We start from the raw sequence: 23512 nt of genomic DNA on the forward strand, positions 1-23512 counted from the left end.
CTCCCTGACATTTACAACCTGAAGACATAAACAACCATGCTAGAATTTATCTGAGGAAGAACTCAGGCCAGGAAGAAACGTCACTGCAGAATCGGGGTGCCTCTGACCTTGGAAGGTGTCCTAGAGATGAGGGATGTGGATCTGAGACAGGTTACCAGTGAGAGCTGCGACTTGGGCAGAACTCAGCCATGGGCCTCCCTGGGGTACCAGGTTTCAGCTGGGTGAGGGAGAAATGGAGCTGGAATTCCATTCTCTAGACAGAAGGCTTCAATGTGGGGATAGGTCCATGTGGAGCTCTGGGGCATGTCTTGGTTAATCTTTCACTGAGAAGATAAGAACTGGCCCTGGTGTGATAAACAGCTTGACATTTCAAGTACTCTGTATTATTGGAATTCACGGTGCCCGGTCAGTCTTAAGTGCAGCATCCAAAGCACTAAACAAGGGGAGGGGGAGTCTGAGGTCTAACAGTGGTTATTGAAAGCAGGCCTGGTGTGTTTACATGTCAGTACCAGGTATGGTTCTCAGAGCCTGAGGAATGAGAAGCACCATCAATAACATCTCTTAACTCGATACAAACTCATACCAGGTCAGCATACCACTAATAATTCTCTCACCCACAAGATGGATGATAGCCCACCACAGACTTTATTTTATGCCTCTCGCCAGCTCTCCGAGGGTTAGGCTAGCAGGCTTGGGGTACTAATGGGTTTCTACCCTACTTACCATCAAAAGACTGTGTCACACCCCAAACTGGGCTTGCCTCCATCTGGGGAGGTCATGGCTAGGGGATGGGGCAGTCATCCCCTGGAGGAGACTCAAGCTGAGGGAAGAGGGATCAAGCAGCTTTAGAGGAGTAGACTGGCATGCTGGGAAAGAGTGAATGACGAGAAACCAAGGACAGCCCACAGATGGCTTCTGTCAACTACCAGTGCACCCTCATAAAGGGATCCGGAGCATTGAGAAGGAACAGGGCCTGGATGGCACTTGAGTTCAGCTCAAGGTTGTGAGCAGGGAACCCAGGATACCATGGTTCATTTTGACAAGTGGGCTGAGACAATCACACAGGGGACATCTTCTACCCATTTGTCCTCCTTTTCTTTTTGGCTTTTTCTTTGCATTTTTTTCTTCTTCTGGCCATTTTTTTGTCTCTGTTCACCTCTACTTGAATTCTGTGCCCATCATTCCACATGGAAGCCACAGGGCCCCCAAACCACAGGAGAGTAAGTGTGGCCCTTGGTGACCCCCATTCCCTGGCATCTCTGATCCACCCAAGGTCACGAAATAAGCAGAAAGAGTGGGACAAGTGAGGTGTGCCCACCAGTCCTGCAGAAATGGGATTTCATCATTGCCACAGAAGCCCGTATTTTCTATGAGTAAACCTAAGTGTTTAGTTTGGAAAATGATTGACCCAAGAGGCCATAACAGGGAATATGCGCAGACTCAGCCAGCCCCCTGTGCTGGGATCTGTGAGGACATCACAGTCTCTCTAAGAGTTGGAAGATAGAAGTGAGTGCCCGCTGCACAGGAATGTGGAGATGGTTATGTATATACCAGTGGATGGTCTATACAGTCCTGACACACCTGTCCCCCTGCCCTCTGGTCTTGGGGCTCCCTCCCCTTCCCTTTTTCATCTCAGGGTCTTTCTCAAGGAACAGGGATGATGGTCTCAATTCCAAAAGGAAGCCATGGACATGCCAGTGTCTAGACAGATGGGCAGCCCTGAACTGGAAGGTGCGTTTGGGATGAGTAACAGTAACAGGAGGGTGAACTGTCTAAAACTTAAGTGAGCTAAGGGCTGAGGAGGTGGGTCCGAGGGCGAAGTGCTTGTGATGAAAACATGAGGACCATGAGTTCGAATTCCAGGAAATCCAGGCATGGTGCTGTGTGCCTGTAACTCCAAGGTAAGGGAGGCAGACACAGGAACCCCTGGACCTTGCTGGCCAGCCTACCTAGATGGAATGATGAGCTCCGCAATCAGTGAACGACCTTGTCCCGGGATATAAGGTGGAGGACAGGATAGATGGCTCAGCGGCTAAAGGAGCTTGTGGCTGAGTCTGATGACCTGAGTTCAATCCAGGGCAGCTACACAGAATCAACTCCTGCAGGTCGTCCTCTGACCTCCACACTTTGTGGTGTGTGTGTGCCCACAGACACACCCACAGGCAGAGACACACATGCACACACAAGAAAGAAGCACTGTGAGTGTATTTGAGGGTCTATCGTTAGCCCTGACTCCACAGAACAGTGTTTTGTGACCCAGTGCCTTTGTGTAACAACTGCCTAAGCTCCTTAAGTGACAGATGCGGAAGAGCCATCAGAGCTACAGGTGGGAAGACCTGCCTGGATGATTAAACAGCCCATGCTGCCACGTGGCTTGCATCATTCACGTCTAGACAATGGCCAAAACATGAAGGGACTGGAAGAAGCTAGGACAGTTCCAAGGCAGAGAGCATCAAGAAAGAATTTTGTACAGAGATACAATCCGTCGATGAGAAAGAGCCTAAAATACTAAAGGGATTACTAATCAAAATACTAATAACCAATACTAATACTAAGTACTAACGACTATGTTCCACTCTGCAGCTGCATCGGACCAGGCCTTCAACCACAAAAATCATAGAATGGATGGAATCGGTGACCCTCCTGTTTTTGGACTTTTTTTGGAACTAGGAAGTATGGAACTTGAGAGATGAGCAAAGGGGATGAGGAGAGGCATGGCTTCCGGGAGACAGGGTAGCCAGGTGTCTCTGGCCCTCCCCTCCCCCTGCTGTTCCTGCCAGCTCCATCCTGCTTACTCACTCTACTGGAGTTAGTCACCATGCTGTGGCCTGCCTGTGGCAAGCCCCTCACCCCCACTGTGGACAGGCATGAAGGGAGCCTTCTCTAGTCAATGCCAACAAAGAACTCTTGATTCTTCAATCCAGCAGCTCAGGGGACAGGATCCCCACCCTGCTGACAGCTCTGTGAGTCTGCCCGGAAGCTGCTCACCCCCAGGTCAGGCAGTTGGGTGATGCCAGTGTGCCAGCCAAGCCTTTGATTCCTGAGCCTGTGAGCAATCCTCATGCAGGGACATCTGAGCTGTACCATTCCTGACCACAGAACTCAGGGTCGATGAGAGTAGCATGCTGTTTAAGTGACTAAGGCAGGGGGATCATTAGTTATGCAACAGTGGATAACTCAAGCAGGAAATAATCAAGAAAATTAACCAACCAAGGGCAGCCTCCAAAAATACTGAAAAGAATGATAAACTAGAAACAGGAGTCAAAGACAGAAAAAAAGTAGTTCCACATATCAGACGTGGCAAAGGGGTAGGGGGAGTCACCAAAGATTCTACAGGTATTAAGGAGATGGTGTGGGGTCACCATAGACCCCACTGATATTAGAAAGATGATGTGGAGTCACCACAGACCCTACAGATATTAGAGAGGTAGAGAGACGGTGTAGGGTCACCACAGACCCTACAGATATTAGAGAGGTAGAGAGACGGTGTGGGGTCACCACAGACCCTACAGATATTAGAGAGATGGTGTGCGGTCACCACAGACCCTACAGATGTGAAAGAGATGGTGTGAGGTCACTACAGACCCTACAGATATTAGAGAGATGGTGTGCGGTCACCACAGACCCTACAGATATTAGAGAGATGGTGTGCGGTCACCACAGACCCTACAGATATTAGAGAGATGGTGTGGGGTCACCACAGACCCTACAGATATGAAAGAGATAATATCAAGTATCCTGAGCAATTGAATAAAAGAAATTCCATAACTTACACGAAATGATCAAATTGTCGGATGCAATACATAGCCTACTAAAGCAGACCGGTAAGGCACAGGAAGCTTGGGCCGAGCTGTACTGTAAGCCACATTGATGTTTCTTCATTGAAAACCTTCCACAAAGAAAATTCCAGACCCAGCTGGTTTCTATCAAATATAAAGACATAATACCAACCTTATGTAAATTCTTAGAAACTACAAGAAGAAAGGAACGCATCCCATCTTATGAAGTCAACATAACCCTGATAATGAAACGTGACACAGTTGTTAGAAGAAAATCACAGACCAATTATCCTTCATAAGCACACAGGAAAAACCTTCCAGTTCTTAATGCAGGCAGCTGGGCAGTGCAGAGGACCCCGCCACCACAGCCCAGACGAGCGTTTCTTCGTAAACTCAGCTTTCCTGAGTTGTTTTGTTTTATAAGATTTTCATATTTTTACTTACGTGGATGCCTGTGTGTCTGTGTGTGGCTATGTGCATGTGAGTGCAGGTGACATGCAAGGCATCCTTGGAATGGGAGCTACAGGCTTTTGTGAGCTACCTCATGTGGGTGCTGGCAGCCAAACTCTGCAAGAGCAGCGAGTGCTCTCAACCACTGAGCCGTCTCTCCAGCCCTCCTGAGCTGTTTTCTGAAATGCTGTCTCCCCCTCCCCCTCAATGCTGTTGTCCACATCCCATGTGTCAAGATGACTACAAAGTCTGAAGCTATGTCTTTGGCATGAGAAGGGTTAGCACACAACAAACTGAGATGCTGAGGCAGGAGCATGCCCAGTAGGTTTTTGTCTGACATTTACACTCCTTCACAGCACAGGCAGGCTTCATTAGCTGAAACCTGAGCCCATAAGATGCTGGGGAAGGGCCACAGATGAAACTCAGCTCTCTGGAGATGTGGGCTTGCTGCCAGCCTGACCCCTAGTCTGGGTCAAGGCTAGATCTAGGAAGTGCTGAGCTTGAAGGTCAACAGTGACCCTAGCCTGGGAGGCCGAAGGGAAGCAATAAACACAGTCAGTCTTCCAGCCTCCTGTCTTTAAAACAAAGATGTTTCTACAAAGACTGACAGTTTAATATGGTGGATGATAAGCCATGTTGCCGCTTTCCCTGCCTTTCAGCCGTGCCTTGCTTATGTCACGGGGCTTGGTAATCCCTGTCTCCCCGTCTCATGAGCGACTAAACGTGTCACTTTTGTTTTATGAACAGGCCAGCTGTTGTTTGCAATCAGCTCCCCGTCATGGGTCCCCAACCTATTGTCTTATTATATAAGTCTTGCAAAAATAATATCGAAAGAGACGGGACGTGAAAACCCCAAACAAACCAACAGAAACTGGACGAACACGTGTTATTTACTCGGAAGTATTTATCGGAAGTGAAATATGGGAGACCGTCAAGAGGGGTGGGGGCAGGCTGGATTTCTCAATGGCTTGGGGAAGTTGTGTTCCTTTTCAAAGAGAGCAGGTGTTAAAACAATGAGACGTGACCTCTGCTCGGGGTTAGGAAGGCTGCATCAGTGTTTGTGAAGAAACAGGACAATAATAAAAACAACATCCTGCGCCATGGAGAGCCTTTCTACTCCGTTCTCACGCAGGCCAGCTTTATTTATAGATAACAGAAGTGGCTTAGAAGATACACACTCACACACACACACTCTCTCTCATACATACACTCACACAAACACACACACTCTCTCTCTCACACACACACAAACACACACACACACACTCACAAGCACACACATGCACACAGGCACACATTCACAGGCGCGCACACTCATTTCCCAGGGGAGATGAACTTGACTTGACATAATTTGGCTGTGGTGCCTGTGGGAGCCTTTTCTTCTGGAACTCTGTCCCGACTGCTGTACTCTGCCGCTTGAATCCCGTTTAGTTACCAGCTTCCTCTCAATGCAAGTGACCAAATCAGACTCATTTCCAGGATATGTGATGCTTGGAGGCACAATTGGGACAACTGGAGAGAAGCCAAGATTGGCAGCCCGAACTGTGCAGCCTGGGAATGACCTGGCCTGGCCGGGTCCCAAGGACAGCTGCTCCCAGGGACACCTGTCCTAAGTTCTCATTGAAGACCTGTGTGTTAGCTCACCTGAAGTGTGGAACAGACTGTGGACGGATGGCATACACCCTGAGACCCCTAGCTAGTCCTTGGGCTCATGGCAGGCCACCAACGCCAGGAGTCACAGAACACCTGTAATTCCAGTTCTCAGAAGGTGGAAACACCATGCTGGCTAGTTTCTGTCAAGGTGACACAGATCTTGATGTATCTGGAAGGAGGGCGTCTCACCTGAATAACCGCTTCTATCAGATGGCCCCGTAGACATGTCTGTGGGGCATTTTATTGGTTGCTAATTGATGCAGGAGGCGTGAACAGTGCTACCCATGGGCAGGTGGTCATGGGTTGCCTGAGAAGGTAGCTGAGCAAGTCAGTGAGCAGTGTCCCCCCAGAGTCCTTGCTTCAGTTCCTGCCTCCTGGGTACTTGCCTTGAGTTCCTGCCTTGGTTTCCCCTGATGACAGACGGCAGCCAAGTAAACATTTTCCTCCCCAGGGCTGCTTTTGGTCATAATGATTTTACAGCAACAGAAAGCAAGACCCAGGGGATCCCCGAAGTGAGCAGGCTGCTATTCTTATTGTAGAGATGAGCCCTTGGTTCAACGAGGTACCAGCTTCAATGAATAAGGTGTAGGGAGACCCAGGGAGGAAGACTTCAGACATCAATTCCGGCCTCCACATGCATGGCCCCAGACATGCACACATGTGCATATGCACCCCCTCCACATGCATGGCCCCAGGCATGCACACATGTGCATATGCACCCCCTCCACATGCATGGCCCCAGGCATGCACACATGTGCATATGCACCCCCTCCACATGCATGGCCCCAGACATGCACACATGTGCATATACACCCCTCCACATGAGAGACAGATGTTTCTGGCAGCCCTGAAGTATGAACAATACTGATTCTGAGGAGAACCTCAGACTCCACATAGCTTATGAACCTACCTGACAGTCAGCAGAAGGCAGGTTCAAATTTGCATTCAGTATCCATGCAACCCCCATAACTGCCCGAAGAGAGTCAGAAGTCTCCCCATCATGAGTTGTAACTCTCCAGGGACCTCAGGGGCTCTCAGGAATCGTAAATTCTGTGATTGTCTCTCTTGTAATCTTGGTGACGGTCCCATCAACGTGTGCCTTAACTAATTCACACATGGCAGGTGTTACTCTGGTCCAGATACGCACGCAAACATAACGAGCCCCCGCTCCCATCCACTCCTTCAGTATGGACCTGACGCCTGACATGAAAGGGGCCGGCGACAGCAGACGGCTTCGGAGCTGTCATCTTAAAACACCTCTCTCTGAAGAACAGCGTTTCCAACTCAGAAGCACAGAAGTATTTCTCACATCTCGGTTTGGAGGAGCAGGGCCTTCCAGTTCCGAGTGAACTTCAGGTACCTTGGCTTTCATCTAGCCCAGTGCGGCCTACCCGAGCAGCGAGCTGGACAGAATCAAAGTCGACCGGAAACTCCTGCTTCCTTTCCGCTGGGCCTTGAAGTGCCCATCAAATGATGGATCCTGAAGTACTGTTCGACTCCCGCACTCCAGACTCTGCTCGGGTTGAGTAAACTCATCCTGGCAGACTCCACTCCTGCCTGGGTTCAGTGAGGGAAGTGAGGAAAGTTGCTGAGGACACCACAGCCCTGATTATTAGAGAGGGAGTCCAGCAGAGTCTGGCCACGAAAGTGTCCCCGCTGCCCCAGGGCTCCTGTATTGCAAGGATGCATCATCCAGCCAGTGGCACTGTTTTTGAGAGGTTCTGGGAACTTCAGGAAATGAGGACCAGTTACTGGAAGCAGGTGAATGGTTGTGGGTCCGTGATGGTTGGTTTACCTGTGGACTTCTCTGCTTCCTGAATGCTGTGAGCGAGCAGCTCTGCTCCTCCACTGTGCTGTTCCCATCATGATGGACACACACCTCTGAAACTGGGAGTCAATATAACCTTTTTTCCTTCTGAGTGAGTGATACAGAGTCCATCTTCCAAACCATGAGCGTCAGGTAGTCACTCTAAATACACAAGACCACACTGCCCAGTTTCTCTAGCACATGACAATTTAAAAAAAAACAAAAAACAAAAACCACTGGAGAGGGGCTGTGGCTCAGCAGTCAGGAGTATATACTAAACTTTCAGAGGACCTGATCTGTTTCAACTCCAATACCAAGCAGAGCACAACCAGCTATAACTCAGCCCCAGGAGATCTGACGCCCTCTTCTGGTCTCATCAAGCACTGCACCCACATGCACATACCCACACATAGACACAAACCTCCACACATATTAAAATTGAAATAAATCCCTTTAAAAACTATCAAGAGACACACCACCAGGTGCTTTGAGTGACACAAGGGACCCTCTCACCCTGTAGAGGTAGATTGGGGTTCAGAGGTGTTCAAAATGAAAGAACAGGGGGCGGCCATTTTGATTGATTGCAGTTTTACACATGTTACTTGAACATCCAGTTTATACCATGGCTTCTAGAGGACTTTGCATGCTGGGATCTTTGTCTCCCACTCACCTCCTAAAGGCTGGGCTCCTCTCACAACTCCCTCTTCTACAGCTGCACAGAGTACTGTGTTCAGCATAGGACTGAATGGAGTACTGTGCTTTGCATAGTATTGGGTGGAGTACTCAGCACAGCACTGAGTGGAGTACTGTGCTTTTCATACTACTGCAAGGAGCACTGTGCTTCCATAGAGGGAGCAGGCACCAGTAAATATCTGTCCCATCAAAGGGACAAGGAAGACAAATCTTCCCAGAGACTTGGGAGCCTGGCCAGGAGGCTGGACAAGAAGCCATTCACCACTTTGCATGAAACAAATTTGCTATTTAAGACAAAATGTAGGGACTGCAGAAGAGATACTGATCACATGCGAGGAAATTTCTGCAACAGTGACATGGGCCTCGGATGTCCAGCACGGCAACCAGACGTGCTAAAGTGTTCTTGCAAAGGAAGAAGAAACCTCGGCACTCACCCAGGCCTGTGTGGTGACCTCTGAACCGGAAGCAACAGCCGAGAGGTCAGAGGGACAGAGCAGAGCCCAGGCACCCCTGTGGTCTAGGAGGGGCTGTGTCCCTGGGGATTAATCACCTTCTTGGATCAAGGTTACCTGGCTGTCCTCTCCCCAGGGCTACCCAACAAGCCTTGGGAGCCTTTGTCCTCCTACGTCAGGGGTTTGTCCCGTGGTTTCCTGGTGCAGTTCTCCTGCCTTGACGTGCCTTGTTATGTCTGGGAAATAGGCAGATGTTAGGGAAGGAGGCAAGAAGGATACTGGAGCCTTGAGAAGGGGTTTGCAGGGTCCCTGTGGAGTCTCACTGGACTAGACAGTGGTGGTGTGCCTGTCTTGGTGGCAGGAAAGGGGCCGGAGAGTTGAGGCAGATAAGGTGTACACTGAGGTGGAGACACTTAGGTGATCCTGGGGAGATAAATTCCTGCTCTGACAGGATTATCTCGGGGTCACAAAGACTGTGGTCACGAAGAATAACATCCCACTGATAAGAAGGTGGAGTTGAGGCCCGTGAACTTCCTATGATCCCAGAAAGCAGCGCAGATCATTAAAATGATTTCTGAGTCTCTAGAGAAAGCAGACATGGCAAGCACCGCTGCTTGGGTTCCCCACAAACACCCCAGGGCAGCAGGGAGGTGGAAGCCCGTGGTTCTGGCCTCATGGGTCAGCATGATGCTGTGACCACTAAGACGGAACCATATGTCAGCAGCACCCACTGCGGTCTTCATCTCAGGGATCAGTTGAGGGCAGGACGGCAGGAGCAGGACGGGCTTCTGGACTGTTGATTGACACTGACTGTGCCTTTTGGCTGAGATGTACCGAAGGCTCCTCCGCTTTGGCGGGGGAGCAGTTTTATCAGAGGCATTGGTTAGATCTGAGGGACCGCATGGACCCGGATGGGATGATGAACCTCTATGTGATGACAGAAGACATTGCAGGCTGATAGAGTCCCCTGGCCAGGAGCACCCCATGAAACACCAGGGTAGAGCAGCCACGCAGAAATACGCAAGGTGTACAGGAAGGCTCTGGATGGGCCAACCTGGTACCCACTGCTCTTTCCCTGGAGGTACATCCTTGTTTTCTGCTCAAAGGACACAGGAAGAGGAAACCCACCACAATATACCAATGAACCGCAGTCAGGAAGAGTTAAGGGAGACTGGTGTGGGAGTTTAACCACACACAAATTGCTCCTGCTGCAGAGGCTGGACAGGGGCCAGCTGAACCTAAAGCAGGAAGAGGACTGGGAGGTTTCCATATGCCCCCTTTGCCAGTGTGGCCAACACAGGTGCTCAGGAGCCTAGACTCTCGGGGACAACACAGGCTGCATGGGCTTTTCCTGCCAACAGGGCAGATGTACCACCACTATCCACCCAGTCCAGTGGAACCCCATGGGGACGCCAGAAGCCCCTTCTCAAAGCACCACGGTCCTCCTTTCCTCCTTCCCTAACATTTGCCCATTTCTCAGAAATAACATGACATATCAAGGCAGGAAAACCCGGCACCAGGGAACCAAGGGACAAACATCCAGTGTAAGAGGTCAGCCGCTCTCAGGGCTGGCTAGGCAGCCCAAGCCCCCAGGGACACAGCCACTTCTAGACTTCCAGGGATGCCTGGGCTCTGCTCTGTCCCCTCTGACCTCTAAACTGTTGACGTGTGTTCAGAGGTCACCTTTAGGCATCAGTCGAGGACATAGCTCAAGGGGCTGTCCATGACCACCTCAAGGCCCGTTCACTTTCAAGGAAGTGTCCTTCTGTAGGGACAGCCTGTAGCTCCCGATGGTCACTTCTTCCCCAACTACATGAAGGCAATTCACTCCATCAAAGCACTCTGCTGCCCCGTTCGGCTTTTCAGATGGCAGCAAAAACGTCTATTTGCTCCAAACACAGCAAGAAGAAACGCTGCCTTCCCAATGAGCTGGCAGCCTGATGACAAGGTGGTATCAATTACGAGAGGGTGAGGATAAGGTGGACTTCCTGCTTTGTCCCCTGGGACAGCTGGGAGTCAGGTTCCCTGATGGCTAAGTGGCTGGGGACCCACTGTTTTGGTCTCACAGAAACCCAAAATTTTAAGGAAGGCAAGTGTTGGTACCCACATAGAGACAGAGACCTTTTGCTGTTTGTCCTACAGCAGGACTGTTGAGGACCTGTCCTGAGGATCTGTCCTCTCAAGGATATCACGAGGCAAAGTGAAGTCCTGGTTCCCAGCTTTACACTGTGGAAACTGAGTGTGGTCTTCGGAGCCCAACCAGCCTCCGATTTGCATCAGCTCCAGTGTCCCCTTGAGTGCAGCCTCAAAACCAGCTGCCTGTGCCCTCTGGCTCTCAGTTTCCACCTTGCTTAACTGCCAACAGTGAGGCGATGGCCAGTGTCACAGGACATCATCTGAGTTAGACCCATGCTTGAGACCCTAGCACCAAACTCAAGGGAGCGCCAAGGTCTCTGCACACAGAAGGATGTGAAAGGGCTGGGTGTGTGTTTGTTTGTTTTGGACACAATGTGTACCTTCTTTGGCTGTCTGAACACCATCATCAAGCAGTTTGCTTTCTAAAAGAGTTCACACATGACTCCTGTTGACTATATATGGCTGGCACTGCCCTCTGCCAGCTGAGTCCTGACTGGGTTATTTCTTCTACCTCTGCCTGAGAATGCAGGTGAATGTAGGGAGTTTATGCAACCTCTTTTGGTTGAGCTTCGAGGTCCTGAGATCTCAATTTGCATTTGTTGACATGCTAATTTACGATTTAGGCCCTGAGGGCCTTGCTCTCTGACTGTTGACTGGGGTCTCCCTCTCGGAGTTTTGCACTATTTGGCCTCTAACTCACTTGTCTCTGAGAGCCAGCTCGGCTCCTGGTGCACAGCAAGATTTTTTATTATTATTATTAAGTTATTTCATCTTAGAAATGTCTCGTTTCCCTGAGTTGTGTTTATGAGTATGTGGGTTTTTTTTTGGGGGGGGAGGGCACACCCGCGCTCACACACACACATATAAAGCTAGAATCAACATTAGGAGTCGAATCAACTGCTCTCTATTGCATTTTTTTGAGACAGAGTCTCCCCTGAGCCTGGAGCTCACGGAACAGACTAGATGGGCTGGCAGTGTGCCCCAGGGCTCCTCATGTCTCCACAGGGATCATTGGTGTGTGACATAGCTTTTTACATGGGTGCTGGGAATCAGAACTCAGGTCCTCATATTTCTTCCCCAAGGAATTCATCAACGGAGCCAATCTCCCTAGCCCAAAGGTCTCCATGTAACCCAGCCCCAGTTACCATGGCTGACTCAGGCCTTTCCCAGCTTTTTCTAATCCCTTTCGAATTAGTCTTCATTCGGTTCTCTTTCATCAAAGAGCATCTCTGAGACCCCGGATGTGTTGTCTGCCCGGCTGCTTTCTCCAGAGGGACTTTGGGAACTGGGCCGGGCATAGATCTGGTCTCCACGGCCGTTTCCAATTGGAGGTTCATGGCAGATTCCTGTAATTCCTCTGCGACTGCTACAGGGTGGGGGAGACGTTCCAGCCCCCTTTGCTCCCTCCCTCGGTAATGATGGGGAGGGGGTCATTGATCCAGGTCTGTTGTTTCCTGCCTTGGCGCTCTCTCGCGCCACTGCCCACTGCGAGGGTTCAGGACATGCCCCGAGGGGAACTGTAGACTCTTTGTAAAGTTTGCCCGTAAATCTCAACTTTAACCGAGGATGAAGAAAGAGGAGGCAGGAAAGAAAGCCTCGCTGCGGGTCGCCAACAGCCCACATACACAGGGTACCTCCCCTTTATGGAGCGCCGGCCTCCTAGTGCTTGCCGGAGTGCGGGACGAAGGAGTGACTTCTGCACCCACACGGAAGATGGGAAGACTGAGGTCTGCCGTCAGCAAGGTCCGTGTCCAAGACCCTAGGCAGAGACAGGTGGGACCGCGGCCAGTAGGACCTCGAAAGCCGGACGTAGCTCCTCACTCGACCAGCTGCAGAACCTGCCCCGCCCCCAGCTCCTCACCACCCGCTGCCTTGCAGTTGCCAAGGAAACGGGGCACGCGTGAGGGCACCGCGTAGGCGTAGCGTTCCCGTTGCTAGGGCGGCCTGGAGCCGCTCTAGTGCGCGAAGGAGAAGCGAGAGGTTCCAGAGCCCGGCAGCAACCAGAGCGAGGGACCCCCAGTCCGAGTCTGCGCTCCCGGGAGGGTGACTGCAGGGTGATCCACTTCTCCAAGCCTTTCCCGGCCCCGAGCGACAGGCTGTACTCTGTCCCTGTCCCTCCCTCCAGAGGAACCCCCAACCCCTGGGAACCTCTGGGGGTTCCCTGACCTCTACAGTAGGTCAGCCTTCAGAGGGCGAGCAAGAGCTTCCTGGTGGGTGAAGGAAAGACAGAAAGAGGCCAGCCATGTCGAACCAGTAAGTGATGGGTTACCCACCCGTTAGCCTCTGCGGCTTCTCCAGGGTGGCTTCTTCTGCCTTTTCCTCTGCTCTCCTCACCCTCCTCTCCACCGTCCTCCTCTCTCCTCCTTTTAATCTTTCATCAATTTCAATATGCCTCAGGATCGATTATCCCGGGCTTGTTGGCAAAGATCACTAGGCTGTTTTCCTCCTTCCCCAGGGGGAGGACCTACCCCCAGGCCTCTATCACATGGCCATGGCTGACCCAGGCGGCTTTTCTGTTAGTTATGAGGGAGTTGCTTGTGAGAACCCCAGACCCTAAACATAAATTCCAGAAAGATCTGGAGGGAGCATCAGCACCCTGCTTCCCAGCCTAGTCCCTAGGCCATTGCTGAGTGCGTCTCTCTCACCTCCTTATATACTTGGCTCTGCAGTTGGCCCATAGTGTGAGCATGTGGTATGACTAACTGGAGTAAGTCCCAGGCCCCAGCCATGGTCACAAGCACTCTGCAAAGCTGTAGCTCTGAGTACCGTTCGCCGTATCCCAGCACAATGCAGGACATTGGCTTAGAGCATCCATTTGTGGCAGCCGTAGACCATAGCTCTAGGCCCAGCTTCCAGGAAACCTAAGCCTGGATGATCCCAGCTCATGAGGGTGAGGAGTGGGGCATGGGGAGATCAGGAGAGCAGATTGAGACCTGTGGGGTTGAACATCAGATGGTCTAAGCTTCCTGGAGATGAAGTAGGAACTTGACCGTGTGGACACAGGATGGTGTGTATGAGACATGGAACAAGTGGAGGTAAAGGGGCAAGCCCAGGACAGCAGGGAGACGAGCTACCAGAAAAGGAACCAAAGCCTCCCTCTGTGGGAAAATGGTGTGGTGAGGAAGGCCTGGCTCTGCTCGGTGCTGCTGGGGTGCTGCTGGGGTGAGCCGGTGGAAAGCCTAGAATGGAAGCCAGATTAGGCATCAGGTCCATCCTCATCATTGACAGGGATGTGATGGGCTGGAAAGATCGTTCTGGAGACAGGAGGGAAGCCAATGCAGTGGATCCCTGAGAGTTTCCCCACAGAGGTGATAAGATGGTCACCCTGGTAGCGGACAGAGTCCTTAGACAGGAAAACACTTTATTTTTGTGGTGGTGAAAGAACCGAGACAGTATAGGAGGCCAGGAGTGGGTGGGTGCCACCCTTGATGGTGAGAGCCAGTGGGAGCATGGGCCAGCAGATAGCTCTGGGTACTGATTTTGCAAACCGAAACTGAGTGTAGCTAAACATCTAGAGTAAAGGCAAACAAGAGAGCTCTTCTGAGAGAAGGGCATATGGAAAGATAACACAGAAACATTAGGGACAGTAATGGCAGCCACTGAGGATGTGAGACTCAGAACTAGGAGTCGGAAAGAGAGGGGTCTGGAGGCCGTGTGAATAACCAGGAGGCCCCTGGAATGGCACACAGCCCAGACAGAAGGGGGACCCACATTAAAGAGCACCCCCAATACAAACACCTAAACTCCCCAACACACACAGAGAGAGAGAGAGAGAGAGAGAGAGAGAGAGAGAGAGAGAGAGAGAGAGAGAGAGAGAGAGAGAGAGAGAGCGCACAGGTAGGGAAAAGCCAGGTCTCTCTCAGAGTAGGAAGGTGGTCGGAGTATGCAGAAAACAGTGACCATGCACCCAGTGGGAAGTAGAGAATGTTTCATTATCTGCCAGGGGTGGGAGATAATCCCCATTTACACATGTAGACATCCCAAGGAAACCCAGTTTATGGTCCCTCCCTAGCCATCGGTGGCAGGAAGAAATCTATCAAACTATGGAACAGCCATGTGGTCTTTCTCAGCTCTTACTCACTGCTCTCCTGACTTCAGAGTCTGTCACGTTTCTAGGTTATGTTCTCAACTCTGAAACCCATCATGAGCTTTTTAAACCACTAGGCAGTCTCAGGGTTGAAATACACCTAAGTTCTCCACACCATCGTACCTGTGACCCTGCTGTTCGGAGCCTTGGGGATGGGGCCCACTCCTAAGGATTCGTGAATTTAAGAGGTGACATAGTCTGCCCGTACCTAGCTGTCTTGAGAGGAAGGACAGCCTGACCATTACTGCACTCTCCCCTTTGACCCCCACCCGGCCACAACCAAAGGTGCGAACCCGTGTCCGCACTAAGAATTGTGTGACTGAAGCATCATCACCATGCTAAGACAGGGCAGAAATGTCCCACGGGTCCCTTGACTGGTGGCGGGTAAGCCACACAAAGGTGTGCCCACAGCATCATAGGTGGTTTGCCATTAGACCAAAACAGAAGTCCCGGCTTGTGCTACAGCGTGAGTGAACTTGCTACACAGTATGAGTGTAGGAAGACACCCACAGAGAGTGAATTAGGACAGACTCCATTTATAGACAGCTCCCAAGTTAAGATGGCTCAGCTTACACCCTCTCTGCTTCATGGAGGCATCAAAAGCCGTCGGAATTAGGTAGACACCGTATTGTGACTTTTGAAGGTGGATCTTCTCCTGGGCTAATGATTTATGTCTGGTTCTCTGGATGCTCGGCCTGGTCAACTCTTAATCAAGAGGGAAACTCCTACCTCTGTAGTGTGTCATGCTACTGAGATAGGTCTTCACTGAGGATGTGTGTGTCACGTACAGCTCTGTGTGGCACTGTCTAGATAAGGCCAACTGAGGCAGTCTGGGGATTCATGGCCAAGGGCTGGGAGGAGGCAGACTCGAGAGTGACTATTTGTCTGGACAGGATTCTCTTGGAGTGATGAAAACATTCTAGAACTGGACAGTGTGATGGTTGTACAGCACCATAAATATACTAGAGCCACCGTGCTACCCTATGGAAGACAGGGTTCCTGGTGGTTTGTGAAATGTGTCTACATGATGCTCTTGTTTAGCACCTTGCAGCATCCCTCACCTCACATTATCATCACATATGTCCCACGTGAGCCGAAGGACCAGACACTACAGGGAGGGTGCGTGAGCTCTTGCCACACCATGTCTGTGAAGGAGGCCAGCACTCTGTAGGTTGGTGTGGCTGAGGCATGGTAGTCAGGTCCCTGGCAGCCAGAGTGGTGGAGTGTGGCTACAGATACAGTGAAGGGATCAAGGCAGGAGGCCCTAGACTCTTAAGGAACAGGTCTGTCAGAAAGCAAAGGAGCCATCTTTAGTGGTGAAGAAATCCACGTGCTCACCTAGCACTTCATATTTCCCATCAGCCACCACCATGCCCCTAGGGTCCTTGAAAGGCGCAGGTGAGGAAGAGATAGGCTTCAGCCCAGAGGGAGAACCTGTGAGGCTCCAGTCACCAGGACTGCCTTTGGCTCAATGTTCCAGCCATAGCCTTGAATGTTCCTTGTTGTCCTATTCCTGGCTGAAGTGGGTGCATGAAGGCATAAACTCTGTGGAGGGCACAGACCCTCCGTGAGCTAGCTGTCTAGCTGCCTCTCCCCATCACAGTACCCACTCACCCTGCCTTTCTGATCCACTGGGGCATCTGTGCATCCCCATGCTAGAAGCCTGAGTCTGTTGGTGCATGTGGGTCCGGGTGGGGTCAAGCCACCCATCCATGCTTTTAGGAGGCAGCCCCTTTATAGTGCTTGCTGCAAGGATAAGCAATTTGAAGTATAAGTTGCTATGGTGGTTTAAATAAGAATGGTCCCCATAGGCTCATGCATTTTAATATTTGTTCCCGGTTGGTGGAACTATTTGGGAAGGATTAGGAGGTGTGGCCTTGTTGGAGGAAGTGTGTCACGGGAGGCGGGCTTTGAGGTTTCAAAAGCCCCTGTCATTCCCAGTTAGCTCCTCTACTTCTTGCTTGCTGATGAGATGTAAGCTCTTGGCTACTGTTCCAGCACCATGCCTCCCTGCCTTCTGCCACACTCTCTGCCATGACAGTCATGGACTCTAATCCTCTGGAACTATGAGCCTCTTCTAAGTTGCTTTGGCCATGGTTTGTTATGGTAATAGAAAACTTACCAAGACAGTTACCCTTCATCTTTCACTGTTTATTCCATCCCCACATTAAAATTATGATATTTACTCTCAGTTTATTATTCCTGGGTTCTTGTTCATATTAAATTTGTATACCAGCCTCCAGACTTTGCCGTTTTTATGTTTTATGTCTTTGAGCAGGAGCAGATCTTGCCTTCTGTTTGTTCTTGACTTCTGCACTCTAAAATATTTTTCAGCTAGATCTGTGTAGCCCCCACCCCACCTGAGTATTCTTTAACGCCCTTTATTTGAACTGGGATAGAGCTGGGACTTCTTTTTTTTCTCAGCCCTTCCTTTATGTAGGGGTTGTGTGAGCCTTGCAACCTTGCTGTTTAGATCAACGCCATTTACTGTTACTGAATTCCTTGCATTTGGCAGCTAAGCCATTTATAAACAGCAGTGTTAAAAGTCCTTTTTTTGGTCAATCCCTTCTTCCTCTTTTACTCCCAATTTCCAGGGTCATGTTGCTTGTGTTTCCCTGGTGAGGATGCAGTGGTCCCTAGATCCAGCATCCTGTGGCAGCCATCACTTTAGTGTGCACAGGGCGTCTTTGCTCAGGAATGGGCTGTCTGTCAGTTTGCCGAGTATTTTCTCAAATGCCCGTAACTACCCTGTGGTTTTGACATTCTAGGGCTGTAAGTGGGTGCTCCTGCATGCTGACCCTCAGTCATTCTGAGATTCCCCCTGCCTTGGTTAGATAGAGATGCTTTTCTTCTGGCTGTCTTTGGTTTGCTGAATGGAGTTTCGGATCCAAGTCCTGATCGAAATCAGCCTGTGCTCTTCTCCTGTCCCCATGTCTGTTGGCTGAGGCCCCAAGCCCTAGTTTGTCCCCAAAGTAAATCCTACGACATTTCTATATTTGATGCTACCAGCTGTGGGGCCTGCTGGTGTGCTCGGCCTGTGTTCTCTCAGGCCAGTGACCGTCTTAAGATGTGTTCCTCTCAGATTCCGGGAGTCTAGGCTTTGACGACATGACCTCCTTCTCACTTTACACCCTTGGTGACGTTGCGTTCTCCAGGCAGATGGCCAGCCACAGCTGCCTCTGTCCAGGTCTGACATCATCTTTGACTTGCTCATCTGTGCTTTCTCCTGTCCTCCCCTGTTGCTTATCTTTCTGAGGTGTGAACACACAGATGCAGAAAGTCGGGCATCTGAGGTGTGAACACACAGATGAAGGTCGGGCATCTGAGGTATGAACACACAGATGCAGAAGGTCGGGCATCTGAGGTGTGAACACACAGATGCAGAAGGTCGGGCATCTGAGGTGTGAACACACAGATGCAGAAGGTCGGGCATCTGAGGTGTGAACACACAGATGCAGAAGGTCGGGCATCTGAGGTGTGAACACACAGATGCAGAAGGTCGGGCATCTGAGGTGTGAACACACAGATGCAGAAGGTCGGGCATCTGAGGTGTGAACACACAGATGCAGAAGGTCGGGCATCTGAGGTGTGAACACACAGATGCAGAAAGTCGGGCATCTGAGGTGTGAACACACAGATGCAGAAAGTCAGGCGCACCTGTGCTTTGAGCACGTGCACGGTTGCTTCTGTGGGTCTCGCTCTTCCGTGGACAGTCATTGCCTCTGGTCAGTGATACCTACCATTAACCACTAAGTAGTCAGGGAGTGGAGTGTCCTGCAGTAGCTGTGGCTCAGACTTCCTGAGGATCCTGTTCTCTTCCGTGAGAAGCTACCTAGCTCTGTCACTAGCAGAGCCCTCTAATTGTTGTTGAATTTTTGGAAGTGTGGTGCTTGCACACACTGTGGATGGAGTGGTGGATGCCTAACTCAGCATCCTAACTCAGTGGGGTGGAGTGCCGGATACCTAACTCAGCATCCTAACTCAGTGGGATGGAGTGGCAGATACCTGCCTCAGCATCCTAACTCAGTGGGGTGGAGTGGCAGATACCTGCCTCAGCATCCTAACTCAGTGGGATGGGGTGGCGGATGCCTGACTCAGCATCCTAACTCAGTGGGGTGGAGTGGCAGACACCTGCCTCAGCATCCTAACTCGGTGGGATGGGGTGGCGGATGCCTGACTCAGCATCCTAACTCAGTGGGGTGGGAAGGAGGAAAAGCTCTGCTTTGGGATTTGCACAGTCTTTGCTTCTCATAGTAACCCTGTGTCTTGCCCCTAACTGCTCACGCTTGCTTTCCTCCTGACAATTGGGAACCATAAAGCTTAAAAGGCCAACAATGAACCCTAAGGCCAGAACACCACCACATGGTGTGCCCTCAACCCCTGTGACTTGAGCTTCTGAATGCTCTGGCTTCCGCATCTCTAAAACAGGAAAATCTTTTACCTTCATCTGAAGGGTATTGTGAGGATGGCATGCACTATTATATGGATAGCTCTCAGAAGTGTGGCTGAAGGGGTATATAATAAGTAACCACCTCTATCATCATTAACTCACCACCACCATCATCACAGCCATCATCATATGATCATGACCATCATTACCGCCATCACCATCATCAACCACCATGACCACCATCATCATTACCACTATCATCACCACACTCATCGCCGTCACCATCATACCACCACAACCATGGCCACATGACCCTGAAAATCTTCTCACATCAGGAGGCCGCATCTATCATCGGGCCAGTTAGACGAAAGCAGCACTGGCATCTGGGCATCAGCCAGGGGCCACTGCAGTTTATCAGCACAGTGGATTGTAGAGCAACAATTCTGAGGAACGGGTTAGGCGGGGGGCAGGAGGTGTCAGGGAAATCTGAAGGTGGAGCTTATTGCTGACATGAGGATGCCATCAAAACAAGATGGCTGAGTATGAGTACTCTCCCCCAGTGCTCCCTCAGTTGCTTGTTGAGTGACAACAAAGGACTTGAAAGGCTGTGAACTCACGAGGAGAACCATCAGGCACCCTGAAGAGGGAGAGATGGGCTCGAGGTGTGAGGAAGTCGGGGAGCTGGACCCAAAGCCAGAGCTCCCCTGCAAGGGGGATGGACGCCCTGGAGCTTCTGAGAGGGCTGGAAGGAGCTTTGACTGTAGAGCAGTATCAGGTCATGTCACCCCCAATCCCATTTCTCACACCCCAGAGAGCAGGTGGCTAAGCAGCTCCAGGTCCAGCAGAAAATGACACATGCAAACAGGTAGTTGGACACCAGGCACGAGGACACCTGGAAAGTGTCCAGGCTGGAGCCACAAGGGCGTCCAAGTCCTCAAGCTCTGGCTTCTCGGAGTCAAGGAACAGGGCATTCATCCTTTCCAGAGCAGCCTCCGCCCAGACACCCTTGATATCTAGCTGATTTCAGCCTTAGCTCTTAAGTGTCAAAGGCAAAAATTTGGGATAGGGAAATCTCTCCGGCAATTATTTCCGTCTGAACAGGCATATTGGGCAAATCTAAAGCTAGAACTGTCAAGAGAGAAGACAGAAAGGGGATGGTATGGTGTCTTTGGTGAATGATGTCCCCAGCTTTCAGCTGCCCCCACCCCACCCTAGGAGGGCATGAAACAGTCTGCATTTCATACACCCATTCAACAAGCTTCTTGTTGTATAGACTCCACCCAGTACAGTGGGGCAAGAGACCCCAGCAGGCACAGACCCCGTCAGACCCTCACTTCTCATACGCTGTTCTGGTTCTGAGGGCAGCAACTGTTGGCTTTAGCTGTGGTTCATCCACACTGTCTCACATCTGTGTGAAACCATCTCTTTGGTGACTGACTGCAGTTATTCACATCTCATTGGTGGGCTATCTCTAGACCTTTGCTATTTTCTTAAATAATGTTTTGTTTTATGTGTGTTAGTGTTTTGTAGTCATGTGTGTGTGTGTCTGTGGACCACTTGCATGCCATGCCTGTTGAGGACAGAAATGGGCAGCAGATCCCCTGGAACTGGCGTTGTAGAAGGCTGTGAGCTGTTGTGTGGGTGCTGGAACTGAACCCAGGTCCTCTGCAAGAGCAACTAATATTCTTAACCACTGAGCCATCAGCCTCAGACTTCCACTATTATCATGTCTTAAAATACTAGAACTAGAGGGATAGCTCACCCCGTAAACTGTTTGCCTTGCAAGCATTCAGACCTGAATTTATTAAAAATAAGAAAAAAAGGCTCTGCATGATAACACACTCTTCTATTTCCAGCACTGGGGAGGTAGAAAAAGGGGAAATCCCTGGGACCCACTGGCCAGCCACTCTAGACTACGGGATGAACACCAAGGCCAGTGAGACCCCATCTCAAGAAGCAAGGCTTTTGTCTCCTGAGAAATGACATAGTGGTTGACCTTTGGCCTCCACACACCACAACACACACACACACACACACACACACACACACACACACACACACACACACACACACACACACACACCAAGATTCTAAAGGGCTAGGGATATATTTCAGTGGTAAAGTATTCACCTAGCATGCCCGAAGTCCTGAATTCACTCTCCAGTGCAGAAAAAATTATACTGCTACAATCATACTTGATACGTAGTCATAAAATTTTATCCACAGAGTCTGCACACATCTAACTTTGCAAGGCAATGTGGAATTACTTTCGAAAATGGTGGTTTCAATGCACACTCCATCATACATACATTTAAATCAGTTAATTGTTCTGGATATACATTACTTTATTATTTAAATTAGTGTAGTAACACTGGCTTCACAGACATGCTGAAGAACAGTTATATTATTTATAAAGAGGCTTTTAAAAACTATTTACTAATCATAGCAATGGTTGTAGGGAAACAGACAAACATGGGCATGTCAAAACACTATAAGTTGTCTAGAGAACCTTCCAGTGCCGTGCGGTGGTGGCGCACGCCTTTAATCCCAGCACTCAGGAGGCAGAGGGAGGCGGATCTCTGTAAGTTCGAGGCCAGCCTGGGCTACAGAGTGAGTTCCAGGACAGGCTCCAAAGCTCCACAGAGAAACCCTGTCTCGAAAAACCAAAAAAAAAAAAAGGACCTTCCAGCCACTCACTGTGTTCAGAGCTCACGCCTGCCTGTGTGTTCTGTTTTAGGATGCCAGGTGGCCAATATGGGTGCCCAGTGGGATCAAGTGCGTACATGAGGTTGTCTAAACTCTGTGTCTTCCTCCAGAATGTACAATAAAATGTGGCACCAGACCCAGGAAGCCCTCAATACTCTGCTTGACAAAGAGTCTGAGAAGATGACCGAGCCACAGAGAAACAAGGTCATAGTCTTCCAGATGTTAGCCACCTTCTACATAAAGTACGTGCAGATCTTCAGGAACATGGAGAATGTCTATGACCAGATAGTCCATCCGCAGAAACGCGTGCTGATTCGCAAGATCCTGGATGGAGTGATGGGTCGCGTTCTGGAACTGAAGAACGAGATGGTGGAGTTGGAAATGACAGAGTTCCATTATTTTGACGACATCTTACAGGACCTGAAGTTGGCTCCCGTAAGTGTTTTTGCTGGGTCCCACTGTCTGCAGACTCTTAGCCATGTTGACATGTGACAACCTTGTTGAGTTAAAAGCCTGAACATTCTCTTCGCTTAAACCTCACCATCATGAAGAAGGCATTGGGTGCTTCCTTGTCTGTGTAGACCAGTCTTTGTGCCGTCCGTGGGTCTGTTTGACACTGAAGTCCTGTTATCACAGAGATGCCATTATGTCAAGATGGTTGAAATGGAGTAGAATGACCCTCTCACAAATACTCCGTAGCCCAAAGTCTCCCATTTTCTCTGGGCCATGCCCCCAAATCTCTGGGTCCACGATGCTCTTCTGCCTTCTACTACCCCGTCATCACTTAGATGATAGTCTTGGATGGCCTGGACCTTGTGCCCAGCTGGATGACTCTCTTCCTTTGCTTTGGGTCAGTACTGACCCAGAAGGTTTATAGCTATGGCCTTTGTTCCTCAGGTACTGCAGAAGAAGGCATCCCTCCTTATTGCCCAGAAAGCCTCCCTCTGCCTCCTGGTAACCTGAGTATCTCCTATGGTCACTCAGACCCTGCCACTGAACATTTTCCCCCTTGCTGACAGACATTTGCCTGAGGTTTCTCTAATATCCTGGGTGGACGGACTTTCAAGGACCACTAGACACCTCATTTCTTCCAGCAATAGGCCCTGTGAGCTCACCCTCAGTTTTGAAAGGGTGATTCCCTCAGGTAAAGTTAAAAAGACAAAATGTCTCTACACGGGACTTAAGGCTTCTTCACTTTGAAAATAGTTTGATTTTTGGAAATGCCATTCCTTTTTCTGGGGAAGATTCTTCTAGCATTGTTATCTGATGGTGTCAGAATAGACTAACGAAAGTAGCTGGAAAGAGTGGAGACATTCCAGCATTTGCATGTGCATTTTCTGCATTTCTAAGAACAAAAGT

At 50.2% G+C, this 23512-nt stretch overlaps 1 protein-coding gene across 3 annotated transcripts in view; it reads left to right on the forward strand.

The window, feature by feature from the left end:
- Positions 1–12809: 12809 nt before the first annotated feature.
- The window catches only part of Iqca1 (IQ motif containing with AAA domain 1), a 131831-nt gene continuing 121128 nt past the window's right edge, over positions 12810–23512 (forward strand). The window contains exons 1-2 of one of the 3 annotated variants that reach the window (XM_052750458.1): positions 12810–13223; positions 22264–22588. In XM_052750458.1, the coding sequence (XP_052606418.1) occupies positions 13213–13223; positions 22264–22588 (336 nt within the window). In that variant the 5' untranslated portion in view covers positions 12810–13212. The remainder of the gene's footprint in view (positions 13224–22263; positions 22589–23512) is intronic. The other 2 variants (XM_052750457.1, XM_052750456.1) reach the window with 2 other exon arrangements.

Source organism: Peromyscus californicus, unplaced genomic scaffold, assembly GCF_007827085.1.
Source record: "Peromyscus californicus insignis strain IS unplaced genomic scaffold, ASM782708v3 Scaffold_21__1_contigs__length_65335640, whole genome shotgun sequence".
Taxonomy (NCBI): Eukaryota; Metazoa; Chordata; class Mammalia; order Rodentia; family Cricetidae; genus Peromyscus; species Peromyscus californicus.